We start from the raw sequence: 20,077 nt of genomic DNA on the forward strand, positions 1-20,077 counted from the left end.
CTATTTAACACAAGTATCTTTTTACCTGTTTATCTACTTCTGCGTGCCTCTGTGGGTTAATGAACATTTTGTAAACAAAAAAATTAAGGCAATTGTGTAACTTTACATGCTCAAAATGACATGGAACTGACTCTTCCATTTCTTGTATCTCTCCTCATGACTGTATCATTGGCTCTGTTGAATTGTGGTCATACTTTTCAGATTATTTAAATTTTTTAATTGTATTCTGTAAATTTCAGTACGAGTTTTCACTATATTACAATGTCTTTCTGTTTTTTACATTTTTATTTTCTTTTTTTTTTTTTCTCCATATGTAGAACTTAAGCAGTTAGGTATTAGAGGTATCTAAATTGTATATTATCCTGATACTAATCCTAATTTTAACAAAATAATTACAAGAATAAGAAGCCATGAACAAATTTGGGGACTACAATATTTATGCTAGTTGGCGCTCTGTGCATTTCATCAGTTATAGCTTTAAAGGACTTGGATGATAAACCACTGTACTATGTTTTTGTTTAGTTCAGAAGAATGGATCTCTTCTCCCATAAAGAAGCAGCAGCAGCAACAGCAGCAGCCACTGCACWTATCCCCTTCAGAACTTAATGGAACTCCACGAAAGAGAAAGGCATAGACTGATCAGACTTGCTGGAAGTAGCTTTGTATTGAAAATGTGAATAAGTTCAGTTAAAGGAAATATTCATGTTGTATTACCCATTACTATGAAGATTTTTATACTGATAGAAGATATAAATGTATTTCAGTTGGTAGTGACAAAAATTTAAGTATTTAACATTGATAGCCTAATTTTTGTATAGTTAATTTTCATTTCTAAAAGCTTTCAGAGTTTTTATGTTCATGTGTGAAAAAAAGTTTAAAATATATCCTTTTTTATTTATAAAAAAATCAATCTTTTCAATAAAAATGCTGCAATACAAAGCACTGCCAAGATAATGCATTGTAATAATTAAGTCAACAGACTGTAGTGAAGTGAGATTTTCATTTAAAAAGCATTGCACATTGTTTTGGGGAAGAGAACTTTCTGTATTGCTCTTTTTTGATGGATGAAATGTCAAGGTATTGTCATGTCGAGTAACACAGGAGGCTTGGAGCAGTGATATACTGAGATCTAACTACAGCCATTTGTAGAGTCTTCAGACAATTAACAAGCCAACGTCTAAGGTTATGTCCAAAGTGTTAATGTGGAAATTGGTATCTCCTTCAGACTGTGTTAACAGAGAAACAAAGTAGTAAATTGTGAGTAGTAACAGTGCAACAGGTTTACTGAGAAGCTGTTCTATGGATGGRGAGGGGTCACTTCATGGGTGCAAATGAGATGTAATATTATCCCGATGCTAAGCTCTTTTATCAGAAACTGGTCCTTGTCACCAGAAGTGTGACTATGACAGAAGGATTTGAGTAGGAAAAACTAGGAAAAACTATCATCACAAAAGAGAAAGAAGAATCTTTACAGCTGAACTGTGTGTATGTGTTGTAGAGACTTAGGCGGAAGGTAAAATAACCATGTTGGGAAATTGTAGATATCTGGACAGAATTTGACTTTATAAGGATATCTCCAGCTTAAAAAAACAAAAGATTCTGTTGACTTTCATGAAAAACTAAAGAAACATAAAGCTTAGCATAATTTAAAAAATGGAGTTTTAAAATGCTAAAGAAAATAATGAATAGGTAAATGAGACAAAAAAGGGGAAGAATCAAAGGTTACCTCCAGACTTCTAACTGCATTGCAAGGATTTTAGTAACATACAGGACAGAAAATGGCCAGCCATGACTAAAGATTTCAGCCAGGCTCAGTCTGAGCTGTTGGAAATGAATTTTACATAGGAGACTATATGAAAAAGATAGGTCAAGGGTAGAAAGCTAAACTTGAAACAGTATAAAAATATTACTTGAAACTATATACATGTAAATAAACAACATAGCAGGAGAAGATCATCAAGGATGAGGGCCTGTTCGTTCACACAAACCTCAAAGAATTCTTGCTTTGGAGTGACAAGACAGTATCAAATCTACCCATTTATATTCACTTGGCAACAAGCACTTTATATACCTTTATATATAGCTTTCCTGAAAAGGGACTTTGATCTTAGAAAGATAAGATCACATCCTGCTGTCAGTTTAACAATGCCGGTCATTGGTGCACGTCTCTGTGTGACATTTCTAATAAAATAAATTTCTCCCAATTAAGTTTGAAGGACGTAATGCATTCTGGGATAGACAGAGTTCTCCAAAACCTAATGTCTTAATGACAGCTAAATTATTTGAGACATCAGTTTGTCCTATTCTTAAAGAAAATAGAATTATTCAAGTATAACATAACATAAGCAGCTAGAATGCAAAATTAACTGTAAGAGAGCAGTGAAGTACTTCAGTTTTGTTAGAAAACCAGCTTTGTCACATTAAACAGCTGGCTGGGAAACAGAAAACTATTTTCCCCTATGTATAGATCAGCCTGGAATAGGAGTTTTTCCTTGCTGAGGACCAAGGAAGTCTTTCAGCATCTTTTGGTAAACCACAAATAGCCCRGGTATGCACACACATGCGCATGCACACGTGCACACACAAACAGCTGCAGTCTGAAGTGAAGTGGTGGGCCATGTCTGACCCAAACACAGTATATTCCCTTCCCCTGAGGTCATCCTACATGCTGGAGTACATACACTGAAGCACACTACTTTGGGCTCCGATTTATCTTTATATCAAATTAGCAAGGATTTATTTTATAAATTTGTATAATCAAGTCAAATAGACCTAACAGCAAGTTTGGGATTTTCATACTATTCCACACATAAAAACTTCTRTGTTGAACATTTGGTTTAGTAGACCTATTACTAGCAACATATCATTTTGTAGTGCTTTAATCATAAGTTGTAATGTAGGAAAGGAAGGGAATATCCAGATTTCAAAAGGAAATTAGTCACTGCTTTTTCATCTGGGAGCATTGGTTTGGTACATATATGAAACAGGCACTTGAGCAAGTCATTCTGCTTTTTCTCTCGTGTTTGAAGGGACCATGATGCATGTTTAATCTGATCGCCTATGTATAATAGGCCAAAGACTGTGCTAGACCTGCCTCAGTCAGTTTTCCTGTATTTCAGCTCTAGATTTGGACATCAAGACATGAACCAGGCAACCATAATGGAGTTTGCCATGTCAAAAATTGTCCTGCTACACGAAGTTACTCAGTAACTTCAAGTACTTAGTAGTTCTTTTATATGAATTTATTTTCATTCTGACTTCTGCCTAGCCTCAACCTCCAACTTCTGCATGATCTTAAATCTTATTACAGGCACACCTCGTTTTATTGCACATCGCTTTATTGTGCTTTGCAGATATTGCGTTTTTTACAAATTGAAGGTTTGTGGCAACCCTGCGTCGAGCAAGTCTGTCGGCGCCATTTTTCCAACAGCATGTGCTCACTTTGTGTCTGTGTCACGTTTTGTACATTGTTTTTTTAGACATAATGCTATTGCACACTTAATAGACTACAGTATAGTGTAAACATAACTTTTATATGCACTGAGAAAAAAATCGTATGACTYGCTTTATTGTGATACACACTTTATGGCGATGGTCTGGAACTGAACCCGCAATATCTCTGAGGTATGCCTGTAAATACCTATTCTAGCAGAAATGTTACCTTTAGAAATGCTTTTCTTACCTTCAGATGTCAGCCGATGCTCTATTAGTATCATATGATGTATCTCCCACCTGGAAGAAGCAAACAGGAAATTAAGGATGGTTTACCGGAGTTTTACAGTAACTATAAAAGACTGCAGGGAATTTCAGCAGGGACTTTTCAGGATTTTTCAGCAGAATGATTCAAGTATTTGTTACAGTTCAAGTTACTGCTTTGCATAGCTGTTTAGGGCAGCTGATTTGGTTCTGCCAGAACATTTAAGCTCTGAAGGTATGTGTCCATTTTTTCTTAACCCATTCTTTAACAGGCTGATCTAGGGTGTCAAAATCAGGGAATGTGTGTTGTGCTCTTTGAAGACCCCCCAGCTTCAAAGAAAGTTTCCTAATCTGTTTCACTGCTTTACATTCCCTGGAGCTGCTATCTTATAGGTGTGATTTTGTTAGCGATGCTGTAGCTGCTCCTCTCCAGTCCAGCAGCCTGACCTTTGGGCACATGAAGGCCGTAGTCATGTCCTCAGGGCTCCTTGAGAGCGAGCACAGGGGACCGGGGCAGAGACAGACATAAGTGCCATGCTGCCAATGTGCTCTAACTGCAGACCTTGTGTTGGCATCTGCAGCTTTCTCTACCTCAGTGAGTCTGTCTACTTTCATGAGGGACTGGTGGAAGGCTGGGCAGGAAGCAACAGAGGAGAGGAAGCGGTTCTTTCTGAGCCCTGGGCCAGCTCATTGCAGGAACAAGGAGCCGGTTTCTGCTTCAGGCTGGAAGCAGCTCCCAGTGGGGAAGGGCTGCTGCCTGCCACGCAGGGCGCTGGGCTGAGCAGTGATGTGGGGTAGAGGAGCAGGCTGCGGGCAGCTGACCCCACCCTCGGGCTGCTCTGCAGATACCAGCCCTAGAGCAGGGTTGGTCTGGGGTCCCCTTGGTTCCACCCAGCTTGGCACCTCTCCTAGCTTGGGGAGACAGAAGCAGCCAGGCCTGGAGCTGAGGGAGCAGGGCTGGACACGGGGCTCGCTTCACAGAGGCAATCCCCTGTGGGCACAGGCAGACGAAGTGGGATGGATTTCCTTGCCTCTGCTCACAGGAGGAAGCGGAGCGCTGAGGGGGAGCTCTGCTACCAGGGGAAGGGGGATGGAAATAGGAGTGCATCCTCCAGACATCACCATGTCTCTTTCTCTCCTACAGACTCCCAGAGACACTCCTGCTGCTGCTGTCCCAGTGTGGGGGATGTTTGCGACAGGCACTAGTGTGCAGAGACCCATCGCCATACCCCATCAGGAASCTGTTCCTACCAGCCTGGGTAAGAGGCCCACTGCTGTGCTGGATGACGCTGCTCCACACGGTGGGCCCTGTGCCCCCAGCAGCAGTGTTTTCCTGCTCAGAGGGCAGATCAGGTTTCCCCCTTCAAAAGCCTTGATACCTTGCCCTAGCCCCAACTTGCCACTTTTGTTGCCCCTCATTCCCCCTGCCCAAGACACAGGATCATCATGTTGCATGCTGGGCTCATCAGTGAAGAGGGAAATTGGAGCATCCATTGTTTCAGCAAGGAGAGACAGGGAGTCGCACCTCCGTGGTGTAAGCTGCTGAGTTCTCTGCCAAGTTTTCCCGTAGGACAGGGTAGATCTGACAAAAGTGTATCAAAAGGAAACCTAACACGAGTCCTGTGCCTGGGCTTGTGTCAGCAGCTGTACTTACCTTCTTCCCAGCCTCCTTCAGCAGAGGAGAAAACGTCAATGGCAAGGCTGCTTTTCCTTTCACCCCTCTAAAGGACCACAGCTTGACTCCCAAGCCAGACCGTGTCTTCTAGGGTGTCCTTCCTTGCTTTCTGCTCCTCCTCCTCCTCTTGCAAGTGTGAGGCAGAGGCAGAGAGAAACTGCCTGTCTCAGTTGGGTGGGGATACCCCATGTAACCCAGTGATGTTGGCCCTTCCTTCCCAAACCATGCTGCTGTAGCCTTCCAGCTCTTCCATCAGTACCATGGCCTAGGCTCCATTATAATTCTGCAGCACTGCTTATATCTTTGAAGATTCATTAAAAATTAATAATAATTGTTCAGACAATTATTATACAATTCTAGGACTCAATGTTTCAGACTTTCCATTCCTTCTTTTTGTTGTTAATACTAACAGTCCTTTCCTACTGATCTTTATCCTTCCTTATCACAGTTATCTGCATTTTCTAGCTCTTCAGATGTACTTTACTTCCTTTTTTTCCCATATGATAGAAGCARAAGAGTCAGCACAGTTTTTAAAGTTTTTTTTTTCCTCTTTTTCCTAGTCAGGAGAATAGGGCTTCTTAATCAGAAGCTGAGGTTTTTTTATGGATATTCAATAAAACATTACTGAAGAACTGTCATCTGCCTTCATGCATGAACATTTTCTCCCAATAAATTCTGCTCCCAGTTGTTTTCATATTTAGGAAGCAAAGGTGGATAAGATTGCACTTCATCAGCACACAGCAAACATAATCATTTTCACTGAGGTAACCACCACCAAACATTTTTTCAGTTGATTTGTCTTCACCTGTCAAGATGCAGTCCAATATAGAAGAAACCCAAATTAGTTTTAGTACTTTCCTTTTAAAAAGTCTGTTGCATGTCCTCTAGGAACTGCAAATGCATTTTACTTATGGTAGCAGTAATGGTATCGTTCAGCATAAAGTAACTGTCACCTCCCTTTCCGCCTATTCCTAAAAAGGGTGTATCCAGTGATTTTGACATTCCTGTCACACCAGATCATCTCCCTGGGCTACAGTAACAGTGATCACTTCTGTTTCATAAAAAATTGCATGTATATATGCATACACAGAGAAAGATATATTTCTATGAATAAATCCTCTACTGTTACACTTCCATAAACAGACTCTTCCATACCTACCGTGACTATGGAAATGTGCAGAATTACAGTAGAGCTACTGTGTTGATTAGATGTGCTTTAGCTGCATTAACATGCTCTCTCTGCCCACGTTGCCTGTCTTCCCTGCAATGAAATGGTTCCAAGGAACAGAGCAGTCTCAGCTCTAGCAAGCAGAAATTACATATACATGTGTGCACACACAATAACTGTACGCAATTTTATTTTAAACTGACCTAGGCCAAATTTTCAGATGTTAGTGGCAATTAAACAACATAGCAAATGGCCTAATTTTAGCATGCTGAGCACCTTCAATTGGTAAAAATATTMATTCCACCATTTTTACTGTGTGTTTAGTGTTTGGTTTCTTACAGTTCTCTCAGGTTTTTATAGGACTGACTGTTTACAGGGACTCCAAAGAAATCCCTACTTATTATTAATTTGTGTATAGTATTTTTATATCATGCCAGCAATTAACTGTTTATGAATACAATTTTTAGGTCCTGTTTGCATGCACAAAATGAAGCACTCATGTAACATGCAACAGAATTGGACCATAAAGACTGGAGCTTCTTCCTTCTTTTATACAAAATTTCAAATATTTTACTGTGCCAAACTATTTGTTTCCCAGTCTTACACAAGAGCAGATTATGATTCATATTGTTCATATTTTTCTATGTTCATTTAATAATGTAGTCCACTAATTTTTGCCCAAAATATATAATATTAACTTTTTTAGCAAGATTCCTATCATCATTTCCTATCATCCACTCTCTCTTTATTACTCATCTTATAAATCTGGCAGGCCAAATAAACCATATCATACACAAATTGTTGTATTCAACCATTATTTCTAGAACAGGCAAATGACACTTTTTTTTCCCCCAATTTACTTATGAGTTTGGAAGAATAGTTGACATCATTAACTAACTGTGGAGAACCTTTCATTCAGCATTTTTCATAAGAACCTGTTCAAAAATTTACTGAATAAAAAACTGGCTAACTAATTTTCATGAATTAAAACTTGCTGCTTTGTCTAACAGAAATGAGTCCAAAAAACTCTAAAACTTAACTTTCTGTGGTAAATAGTTGAAGGGGGTAGTGAAAACAAACATTTCAAATTACACGAGGCTCCTGCTTTTATCGTGTTTTTATGATTGGATCCAAAATCTGTTAGAGAAATGAAACAGCAGTACCAAAAAATTAGGAGTTTATTAAAGACTGCCTCATAATACATATAAGCAGTCAAGGTGAAGTCAGGTGGACTGGCACTCTCCAGCTTCATCTTACATTCAAGAACCTGGCTTTTTAACTCCAAGGATCTTTTAGCACGTGTGTCTGTGTGTTTGTGTAGTGTATCAATCTAAATTGATACACTCTCTGTTGGAAGACATAGATCATAGGGTCAGCTCTGCTCAGGCTGGAAGAGCTGGTTGAGCAAGAGGAAGATTCATGACAGCCTGAGGAATGCAGCAGAAGGCATTCATTCTGCAGAAACAACGGAGGCGAGCATTGGGTAAGTTGCTCAAGAGCTGATTTTCTTTAGTGAAGACCCAGGGCCACTGCAATACAGCGGATGTCCTGTGAGAAGTGACAAGGGGTGGTTAGAAGTCCTTGTAATGTTAGGGACTTTTGTCAGAAGCAGTCATGAGAGCAGTTTGAGCAATTCTCACCAGAGCTCCCTCAGTGACTGAAAATTAAAGCACAGCTGCTGAAGTTGAAGTGTACTAAAGACCGGTGCAGAGGCAAGAACCCCCACCTGCTGAAATACCACCTGCTTCTGTTGCAGCTGGTAGGTTTGACAGATAAACTAGCTATGGAGAGCTGCCTTTGGCTATAGCAACTTATCTGCCTGAATTGACCTGAAGGCATATAGCAAGGCTGGTTGAGTCAAACTCCTGTAGCAGCATGGAAAAATGGGGATAGGTTAGATCAACTACTAAGTAGTGGTAATAAAAGTGTGTTGTTACATGGGCTTGTCCAAGCCTGCAACTAATCAGGTCCTTCATTGGTATTTTAACCACCATTTTGAAGTTTGTAATTACATTCCAAGTGGGGGAGCTGTCAGATGCCAGAGGCAGTTTATTGTCATGCACAGCTTGAAAGAAGGAAGTCCATCTAAAAGCGGGTGGTCAAGCCAAAACTGAGTTATCCAGCTCGATTCTGAGTGGAGATTTTATCTACCAGCAGAACTTGAGCTAGTCTAGGAGTCAGTGTCAGAGGGTCTGATGCGTACGAGATTTGGCTATTCTTGTCCTCTTTCTCACTCTGTAAATGCTGTAAGGCCAACAGGAGTACTGGGAGAGGGCTGTACTTGCCTGACACTGCACCGAGCAAAGAAGATTTTTACTTTTCCCCCTTATCAATCACTTGCAAGAGTAAGTTCATGATGCCCTCTGTACCAAACTTTGCCTGCCAGATGCGCCAAGAGGAATCAGACATCTATGGCACTGAAAATTGGGTCTGAAGTTTTGCATCTCCCAGAAGAAGACCTGACAGATTGTTTGCTCCTTGAAGGCCAGTGTTTGTCTGAGTCTTTGGATGCTTCCAGGACTGAAGTAGCTTGGGGTTACAGATGAACCAGCCATGGATGCTCCTGAAAAGTGACTTCCTTGGGGACTCTTCCCCAAGAGGCTCAGCTCTGTGATAGGAATTTCCTAGAATTAGATGCTGAAGGCACAGAGAAAACAAGCAGAGAAACTGAAACTGCTGGAATTACTGAAAGTAAAATCCCAGCTAAGTGTGCGAGAAGTAAAGTGAAAACTGAATGGAGAGATGGACATATTTGTCAAGGTCAGACAGAATTACTGCAGTAGAGAGACATCAGGGCATTCATAGAGAGGCCCCAAACTACCTCCTCAGAGGGACTCTGACAGCCCAGTTCTGTTTCCACATCCACAGATAGACTCAAATTCAGGATTCTAGCAATTACAAGTTGTAAAACCTCTATGCAGTGGATTTTAAACTTATTCATGATAAATAACATGACCCAAAAGACCTTTTATGGGCTACTTTTCTTCCCACTTGTAATCACATAACTTTCCTGAGTAACTGAGAGGTCATAATGACAGAATCAATTTTAAACAAAGTTTGGTGGTACAACAAGCAGATTTTCTTTTGAGAAAGAAAACACTGTCTTTTTTTTTAATTCATATCTTCCTTCTGGGTTTTTTTGGTAACTCTCAGAGCCAGAACCACCTGACCCCTGGCAGTTCAACTGGTCTTCCCTGAATCACGGTGTGGGAACATGTGTTCTAGGCCATGCAAGTTGGAGTCATTTTTCATGTTAAAAGCAATATTTTGAAAGTGTAAGCAGTAATTTCTAGAAAAAGTTAAATGGGCTTGGAGAAAGGGAAATAACCATGGATATGTGCAGATATACTTCGTGTGCTATACGTACAAAGTGTCATATATTCTGGAGAAGAGTTGCTCCTTAAATATTGATGCACTAACTCTTAAACTCCGTAAATACATTTAAAATGTTCATGTGTTGGATTTTTTTTCTAAAGTAGTGCTCTACTTTCTTTTATCTTAGAATACTAATGTTTGTGACTTCTGGTGTAAAGAAGGATTGGAAACATTATTTTGACCAAATGTGTTGAAGTGCAAATAACACATGAACTTTTGAACTCTTTTGCATTCTCTGGGGGTCTGAAGGGGTCTCTGCCTGACCTGGAGAAAGAGCAGAACGTGAATGCTTTTGTTACAATTTTGGCAAATAGCATTATCTGGAATTAACATGGTTTATTCGTATTTGTTTGTATTCCAGCTTTTACACTAGGGATGCTGGTAAGGAAATTCAAAGCTCATTCATGCTTCATTACGTTGAATCAAGAGATAGATATATTTTCACTTTTTTTTTTCCTTTTTGCTTTATCAGACAGATCTTCTCAAGAGCAGAAACAAGTTTTTATGTGGTCTGTCAGAAACATTTCATATTTTAGATCCTCTTGCCCTCAACAGATAAGAAATCTAGCATAGCTATAAAACAAAGGATATTTGTGACTTATTTGTTTTGGTGTCCAGCTTATCACTTCAAACTGCATTTCTTGTGAATAAGAACTCTCTAGTTTCTCTCTGAAAGTTTCCTGTATGTTAGAGAATAACAGTCACCCTGAGTCAACTGTGTGATAACATTATAGAAATAGGGGAATTTGGGGTCAAAGAGTTTGCTGGTTAGCTTTGTTGCCAAGACTGACTGTTCCAGAGATTTTCAAAGACATGCTGACACATCCATATCGTGGGTCAAGGAGCTGACTATATGGAACATTTTCCACAGTCCTACTTGAAATGTGAGCCTTTCCTTTGTTGAAGAACGTTCCTGTATGAGCAGCAATTGCATATGAAAAACAGTAGTGAAAAATATGCCATCTTTCTGGGGAGTAAGAACTGGAAAGAAATTTGGGCTCTTTTTCTTGAGTTGGCAAAGCAAAAAGCAGTTCAGTGTTCTGCATTATAATGATCTTTTCCAAAACATTTACAACACAGTTAAAAACTTTGGAAATCAGCAAGTTTGTTATTTATTAGTTTGTTCTTTTGTTCTCAGCTTTCAGCACATTTGTGAATTCCAAAATCAAAGCTATAACTTTTAAAGTCTGGTCTGTCTTTGGAGCCAACTTGCCATCTCTTGTGTGCGTGCTGACTGCATATATCTCTTCACTCCTTACAGCAGCACTTCTGATTCCTGGGAAAGAAAGAAATTTGTAAGAACATTCCTCAGGTTTTAAGCAGTGCCCATTATTGCTCTTGGAACACTTTGACTAAGCAACTACACAAAGAGAGATACAGAAGTAGTCAAGTCTAGTTAGCATTCACTTAGGTGAAAAACAAATAATACCATCTCTGAATCCATAATATCTAGAGCTTTCCATATTCATAATTTTTTCTGCCAGCAAACCTTTTAAAAAATGAACTGTTTTCTAATCCCAGTTTCTCTGCATATATATATATATTTGGTACAGATTGACAGAGGCCTTTCTGAGCAGTAAAAGTAGATTTCCCACTCAAAAGAAAAAAGGAAAACCAGAATCTTTGGATGAAATAAGTTAAGTTTTATCTTAGGTTTTTATTAGGAAGATTATAAATTGTGCATTTTCAACAGTCTCAACTACAGCACTAACTGCACACGAACACAGCAACCTTGTACGTACTGCTTTTGCTCACTTGCATGGGCTGTGTACACTAGTGTGGAACATGTAGAGGTCCCTAGCCTCCGAAAGGCTCAAGACAGCTCGGTAACTGGAGTTAAATTTTGTTGTCAGTGTAACATTTTTTATAACCAGCTTTCGCCAATTGCAAAACAGGACCAGACCCTAGAGACAGTCTGTAGAAGAGCATTGTTTTGTTTCCACCCCTGGATTTGGGTCCGACCTATGTTGCAATGTTTGGCTGTGGGCTTTCGTCTTTTTTTTTTTTTTAACTATCTAAAAACAAAAGGATACATGCAAAGGATCTAGTCTTGAATTTTAAGCTGAGCTCCTCATACTTAGAGTCACTGAAGCCTGGAAGCAATTACAAAGACTGAACAGTTACTTGTCTCAGAAAAGTTTTGCAAGTCACCAAGAAATGACTCAGCCATGATGTATTGTCTATAGATTCAGTGGGGGAGCCGAAAGATAAATACCCAGTTGCCATGGACTGATTTGAGGGAAAAAGAAGGGAAAGTGTCTTTTACTATAAGTTACAGTAAGCCCCTATTCTATAAGTTACAGACCAATAGCTTGACCCAGATAAATGATAGATCACCTGAGAAAGCTTACACGCAAGGAAAATGGAATAAAGTAACTGTACATGAAGGCTGAACCATAAGATAGCAGAATAAAGAACTCTGATTCCATAATGGGTTAAAGAAGTTAATTAAAGTCTGTGTTGCCTTTTAGTATCCCACATAGCAAATAGTGCTTTAAGGAAATCTGTATTGCCAGTGCCAGTACAGCAACTCCAAAGGACTGCTGAAAGTCAGCGGCAGTTAGATAAAGACACTAGGTTACTGCAAAGCTTTAGAAATTTAAAAATCAGGAGATTGGATTAAAAGTCATGGGATTTTAAAAGTATATAATTATTTGTACTTGCCTTTTTTTCTGAGTCTGTAGAATGGTTCTGAGTAAGGTTTTTGAGTCACTCTCTGCAAATGAATGCCAGAACTAACTGTCTTGCAAAACAATCATCTGAAGTGCTCAAACAGTGCTGGAATTCCAGGAACTGGAGCTTTAATGAAGAAGTAAAGTGTGTGAGACTCTGCAATACTAAAATAATGTAAAGACAAATGAAACGCAGTAGTCGTAAGGGTTATTTTATCTGCCTGGGTTTTTTTTTGAAGAGAAGATTGAGGTAACAAAATACATGCCATAATCTATAACAATGACAAGACAGTCCTACATTTAGCACATCAAGGTTTCACTGTTATATCTGTAGAGTCCCTTGATCTGATCAGACRTCTCGATGAATAAATGTCTTAGGAGCGTTGCCACTTTTTCAGAGCAAAAAGGACAACTTATGCATGAGGCAGTGAAGTTCTGGCTGTCTTGGGATGAAGTCAGTGAAGTGGCTCTTCAAAGTTATTGAAAACGAATCTAAACATCTTCAGCTATATATGATTGATATTCCTAAACATTTGGTGTACTTGATATGTGCTAGATGATACAGTTGTGCTTTTACATGAAAGAGAAGTACTGGTGCTAATCTTCTGCAGATAACTATTTGCAGTGAAATTCCATTGTAATTATTTGCAGCAACTTCCTTGACCTCTGATTAGGAAGCATCCTAATGGGCTTGAAAAAATTTATTTTCCACCAGCGGATAAGGCAGTTTAAAAMTATCACTAGAGCTATAGCACCTGTGATGTTATTAATCTTTCTTTATTAATATATGTTAATGACAGATTTGGGGGAAACAATAGGAATGAGCTGGTGTGATAAATTAATTGAATGTCTGCCTTCAAGGGACTTATTGTCAGTAATCCTGGAAAACTGCTCTAAACTGAAGGCATAGATACACATGAAATAACGCAACATCTTATAGCAGAGATTGTCTTATATCTCTTCAATTAAATTTGAAAGCAGAGAAAGGATAACTTTTAAAATGGCAAAGACAAATGCACGCTTTTAATTTCTTTCAGAAAGAGCTGGAAAAAAAAAACCCAAAYCCCCTACCCTTTCTCCCTGCTTCCTTCCCGCTGCCTCCTTTTATATCCCAGTCACAGCAACATATGTGCTATTATACTGAAATACTGGGTGTTTCAGCTGGCACAGTTTAACCACTGCCCAAACTGGAAGAGGCTATACCGGTTTATATACATTAACCATATGTTTATCTACTGATTTTTTTTTCCTGACTTTAACACTATAATTGAGGTGGCAAAACTTTCTGCAGAGACCAGGCCTTGGCACAAAGCTTGTGACTGTACAACACTGAAGACAACGGAGCTCTGATTTTGTGAAGGTCATCTGGCACCACTGCAAAGTGCATATAAAATAACAGCTTTCCTTCCTCAATCATTTCTCATTCTAGACCAGAAATGACCCCACCATATTATTCTGTAAATTAGTAAAGGGAATAAATGGAAAGCCTAACACCACCAAGCAGAGAATTAACAATCCCTGACAGAGTTCATCCTAAAGTTTGGTTTAAATTTTAACTGTCATAAAAATACTTTAAATAAAACACTTTACAGGCCTGAAATTCTGCATTCCTAAAAGTAAAAGCGAGTGTTGTAAATAATGCCAGATGCCCTGAATTGAGTCCATGACTGAGTTCATTCTTGGACACATGCTGCTGTACATAAATTCTTCATATCTTATGTTCTCTGAAGTAAATTCTAAAATCATGAGTTCGTTTCACTACTACTACATGTAGTCCTGTTGTTTACTGAAAGTATTATAGTCATTCGATCCACTGGTTTTCAATCCATCACACAGCAAACGCACCAGCGACGTTCATCATCTTTAAGTTCTTTTCCACCAGTCCTGTAGCCACTGCTCTTCCAAAACAATATAAAAGATACACTCTCTTTTTTGCATTGGATATTTCCTTTTAACAATAGAAGACAAAATAAAGAGGACAAAAGCCCGTGGCTGATGAAGGATGCGCATCAGCACAGACGGCAGCAGGAAGGGTGCTCAGGAGTAAGAGATGTCTGAAAGAATGGAAGGAAATGACGTCACCGAGCAGTTTTGATCACCGGTGGGAAAAAGGAAATTCAGACCTGAAGCTGGACTTGAAGCGCTTGTGCCATCATACATAATTTACAGACAGGACTGAAATCTCTGAGGTGTCCTGAACTCCATTGACCTATTTATCAATATTAATAAATGCTTACTTAGCTAAAGGTTTTTAAGATACAGAACGGAAATCTTCAGTGGTTAGATATGAGACGGTTTAAATATATCTAGATATTCCTCATTTTCTACTAATTATGACTTATTACATGGCATATTGCTTGTTAAGAGGCATGTGTTTAAACCTACCTACCTGCCTCTCCCAGCACTGGAAAGAAAAACTCAGTAAAGCCATTGTATGCAGAAAACACCCTTGTACAATTTTCTGGGTACTTTGGTGACCAATCATGCCATTATTTTAACCCAGCACATCTGAAGAAAAGTATACTCAATGCTGTTTAATTAAGTTATCACTTCTTGCCTGAGATTTTCAAGAGAAGGTTTCAGAGCTAGGCACACAGTGTCCACAGAGAAAATGAATGTAGCCAGTGATGTTATCTAAAAGAGGTCTGACCGAAACAGATCTCTGGTGCTTAATCTCCAGGTGTCAGAGAGATGCAGGCTTTTAACTCCCATCAAAATTGGTGGGACTGAAGTGCTTACCTGCTCTAAAGATGTTGCCCTTAGTTCACTTAGATTTCTTAACTGACTAAAACAGAGCGCTGTTATCACCAGCATGTTTAACTGCAGCACTGAGAAGTCCAATACAAATGGGTTTATGCAGTCTGATTAACCAACAAATAGACACACAATTAAGACAATTAGAAACTTTTCTCTAGAATAATTTTGAATAAGCACAACTTTTGGTAAACACTGGCAATCAAAATAAGATACAAACTTTGCTTTTCCCCGTTTAATATTTTTTGGTATATTTGTCTTTGCAACCGCACATCCCTGCAGGAGGTACTTAGGGTCCAATACCGGAGCATTTACAGCCACCCTCTCCCCAACATACAGGAGGCCTGAGGAAGAGCAAGCACTTTCCTTTCAACCCAAACTAATAAAAAGTCATGTCAGATGGAAAGTTTGATGCCATAAGGCAAGTGTGTGAATAACAATATTTCAAAGGATTTGAGCACATGATCAAAGCAAGATTCTACCCATTCTTACACTGCTTTACTTACCACCTCCTCTTTCCACACCTTCCTGCCTCCAGCACCTTTATGTGTCTTTTCCCCAGTTCTGCTCTCGTGCAGCTTATGTTTATTGCATCTTCTTCCTTCTTTTTTTTTATCTTTTCTTTTTTTTTTTAAATTGCCACATCCTTTGAAACTCTCCAGGGATAAACAGCAAATGGCAAGCGACTGCAAAGAATCATCAGATACTTCCCGTGGCATTTGACATTATGTTAAAACATAGTATGATTTGGCACAGTACAATATTGGAGCTTCCAGGTGTGTCAAGACGCAAGCAGTATATCATTTGCTGCCTGAGTCCGATTTGACTGTAWACTCACTCCTTTGGGGAGAAGCTACATGTTCACTTTTATGGATTGGACTACGATAGCCTCACTATTACATAGGAAGTCCTGCTTATTTAGTAGTTCCTAGTTTATGTTTGCACATAAAAGTATTACAGTCTCATCCTATACTTGTAGGGAGCTACCAATGTCATTCCACAAGAAAGTGTCATTTGGGGACAGARCAGGGGGAGCGAAACTGTCTCGGGGGAAAGGGTGCCTTGCTGGCGGAGCGAGTGATCCACCGAAAGGACTTGTCCTCCCCCAGGCCACCCTGTAATCTTACACTTTTCGTGAGCGATATCACTGGCTGCAGGCACCGGAGGCCTGGAGCTGCCATTCTGCTTTGTTCAGCACAAGCTGTAGTCATATTTTGTGAGTTGTAGCTTTTGAGATTAAGGACAGCCACATACCATCATMACGCAATGAAAATACAGGACTGGAGAACACAGATGAAACGGGAGTTTTTTGGTTTTGTTCTTGTCTTTTTTTGTTTTGATTTCTGCATCTGACAGCTGCTATAACTTTAATGAGAGTTTACAGGACGAATAATAAGCACTATGTGCTACAGGATGGTATGAGCTGGGAACCAGGGAGAAACTAGAGAAGCTGAAGAAATTTGCTCAGTGTCCAAACGGCTGAATGAGAAAAAATGACTTAGCCTATATAAAATCTCTTCTAAAAACACGGTGTGAATGTAGAGAGGCATGAAGTATTTGAGGCCATGGTCTTTACCTAATGAGGTTTTATTTAAAATATTCCTGGCATGTTTGTGTTTGGTTAGCTCATTCTTTAAACACAAAATTTCTTTAAGAATGCTAAATCTTCTTTACCGTGTGCAAGTTGAACAGAAACTAAATTTAAGCTTGATTTTGAATGTGAGGTAGATAAGAATCAGAGGAAACATAAAGAAAGCCTCTCTAAAGCTAGTGGTCATCCTTTTGGTTGGAATATAATTATTAGGCTGGGAGTTATTTTTTCCAAGAAAGCAGGAAAGATGTTGTGAGTTACAGTCTTAGGTCTTACCTTCATCAAGAATTTCTGCCTCTTGTTTTAAGGAAGAGATTCTCATTTTAACTTTAAGTGGACTTATTGCAGTTATAATTAGTTCCTTGAAATAAACCAACACCTACTGAGCCTAAATTGAAATGATAATGTTTGCACCGAAACTTGCACCTGTTGAAGTTAAACTCACGTAACTTTCTTGCTTAGTTAAAACACAAGGAATTTCAGCAGGACACTGAATAAACTGATAAACGAAGAAATAAAGCTTCAGAATCATACTGTTTTCTATCAGAAAAAATGTAAGTGTTTAGAAAATTGTTGACATCTTTGTCCCAAAAACTGAAAAGGCATGAACTACTCCCTTTCTCTCCTTTCCAGCCCATCTCTTTAAAAAATCTTGCAAGCTGAAATCTGACACATTCAATCAGAGACAGGAGAATTAAGAAAGACACTACATGCCATGAAACTCTGGAAGCTGTCCTTCATTGGAGGTAAGAACTACACAATAATTAAGCACCTCAGGTCTGTTCTTTATTCTGAAACATTACACTACCATCAGAGGTGAGATAGCAGACCTGAGCAACCAGCATGGCTGTACCCAAATATGGAAATTCTTGTCTTTATAACAAGCACGGTTGGAAGAAACTCACTCTTTCCAGCAACAGCAAATGATACACACAGTTTTTGGTTCAGTCTTTAAGTATGTTTCAGCTATTTGTCTGCTGGTTTTCTGAAGGGTTTGTACGCAGTTAATAGATGTAGCTTTGTGTGAACCAACTTGGTTTGTCCTACTTTATGTGCAGGTGAGAGCGGTAGGAGCTGTGGAAAGAACCAGAGCATGGTCTGTGTTCTCCACTGAAGTTGCTTGGCATAAATTTCACTAAATCAAAGATAAGCAGATGCAAAGCAAAAAGAAATCTCTTCCTCATACCTCCTCTACCTGCCCACCCTCAGGCCATCTGTCAAGAAATGCTGATCTTCTCTGATCTTCTTTCCTGAGTTCTTTAACTTCTTCCACCTCTACACATGTGTTGGCCAGCCTTGGGCTTTTCACTGAAAGGTCTTGCTGAGCATTAAGGTATTTTCTTATAATCCTCCTCCCATACTCTGATGTCTTCTCTCTGCATAGGGTCCAGACTTGCCGTGCTAAGGAAATCCATGGTAACAGTGGATGTGTCATTCAGTCCTCTCACATTGTATAGTAATATCGGAGAGTGCCGATCTTTCCCATGGAAGCAGCGTAGACCTTAATCACTATTTCTCCTCATCATTAGTAAACAGATATATTCAGTGCAAAGTAGATATGATGTTCTATCAGTGTGAAATACTTGTGGTTTACGACTCCTCAACACTCAAGTTACTCTTCCTAGTGCAGAATAAGGGATATTGATCTCTGCTGCCTTGGGGTTGGAGCCTTGAGCAGATTGTACTAGTGTGCTCAGATAGCTGTTCCTGTGGGCCTGGTATTTGTTTATCCTGTTCTCGAGCCAAAACCATAAGTAGGACAATAAAGAGCATTGGTTTTAATACAAACACTTAATGCATGCCACAACTGGACAATGTTTGGGCTGTTTGTAAAACACTGATTTGTTCTTTCTGTTTGAATAAGTAAACTTAGCACATATGTTTTTCTCAAAAAGGGAATAACACAAAGGAAGAAAGGATGGAGTTGCCAGACTGGCCACCCATGCACTGAAACTTCCCCAAGGCCATTCCATGAAGCCCATACAACGATACCATCAGTGCCTACATAGGTAAATRTGGCACTTCAGCTAGGTGACGATGTGTCATTTGTCAAGCCCACATAGGCTATTTGTCTGCACACTCCAAAGCCGCTAGAGTGGATCTCTGCTCCATGCATTTGTTGTGGAATTGACAAAGTCTTGGTAGCTGCATAACGGTTACAGCCCTCCAAGGCGGGTCTCCAGTAAGAGAGAAACCAAAATTTCCTGCTTCCGCTCCTCCTCTTTGTTTATTTGTTCACTTCTGATTTGGGCTTGGATTTTTTTTTAAGTCAGCATGTTTACAAATTTGAAAATTTAATTAATATCTGTCATTTACTTTTCATTTGGTCATTAATTTTCATTAAACATTAACAGCTAAACATGTGTCTGGCTGACTTTAGAGAGCTGAATACACATAACACTTTCAAAATTGAAACCTGAATCTTGTAGTTGGAAATGATATTTTAAAAGATATTGCAAAAAAGAGCTCATGATCCGATCTGAGAGGGGAGAAGATGAAGGACACCAGTCATAGACTCGAATTAGAAATGCTTAAACTAATATTTTTGTTAAAATGAATATGTGATGACATATCACCAGACCAAACGAATGGGACAGGTCTGTATCGTGTCTCTACGAAACAGTAATCAAATTCCCCTATCCCTGCAAAGTGTTTTTACTGGTATTTCAAAATGGCATGCATCATAAAGCTCAGTCTAAGCCTTTCTCTGTTAKCTTGGAGTTTCCTACAGCTTCTTTTGAAACCTTTCTTTCTTTGCTCTCTAATACCAGTTTCTCTTTCCAGGAGACACTAGACCTGCTTTGACTCATGGATGGAGTTAATATAGTGCCAAATGTAAAGCCAGACTATGCACAATTGTAGGCTGGCTTCTCACATCTGACGGCCAGGTGAGAAGTACCTGAAAGACATTCTGTGCCACAGACAAGATTTCTAGACTAAAGAGCTTTTTTGATTAAAGAGAGGGTAAAAGGAGTCCAAACCCCTTTCTAAAAACCATGCTCCTCAGGTTGTCTTGGCAATTCTTTGAGACGGTGAATCTGAAGAAAAGCAACCCAGCATTCAAAAAAGTCCGTATTGCTGAAATCTACAGAAAGTGCTGTTACTTAAGAAAGGTAAATTGCAGGCAGCCACTCCATGCACCATAT

The 20,077-nt window shown here is 39.4% G+C and overlaps 1 protein-coding gene and 1 long non-coding RNA gene across 7 annotated transcripts in view; both read left to right on the forward strand.

The window, feature by feature from the left end:
* SMCHD1 (structural maintenance of chromosomes flexible hinge domain containing 1) overlaps nucleotides 1-2,176 on the forward strand; it is a 77,609-nt gene extending 75,433 nt beyond the window's left edge. For all 6 annotated transcript variants that reach the window (XM_026070555.1, XM_026070556.1, XM_026070554.1 and 3 more), the window contains one exon: nucleotides 523-2,176. In XM_026070555.1, coding sequence (XP_025926340.1) covers nucleotides 523-634 — 112 coding nt within the window. In that variant the 3' untranslated portion in view covers nucleotides 635-2,176. The remainder of the gene's footprint in view (nucleotides 1-522) is intronic.
* A 2,618-nt stretch (nucleotides 2,177-4,794) lies between these two features.
* On the forward strand, nucleotides 4,795-19,819 carry LOC112968361. Its single transcript, XR_003254337.1, has 4 exons — nucleotides 4,795-4,955; nucleotides 17,565-17,677; nucleotides 18,827-18,940; nucleotides 19,716-19,819. It is a non-coding gene; the product is annotated as an uncharacterized LOC112968361 (long non-coding RNA).
* Nucleotides 19,820-20,077: the final 258 nt, after the last annotated feature.

The sequence above is a fragment of the Apteryx rowi genome, unplaced genomic scaffold (genome assembly GCF_003343035.1).
Source record: "Apteryx rowi isolate R43461 unplaced genomic scaffold, aptRow1 scaffold_312, whole genome shotgun sequence".
Taxonomy (NCBI): domain Eukaryota; kingdom Metazoa; phylum Chordata; class Aves; order Apterygiformes; family Apterygidae; genus Apteryx; species Apteryx rowi.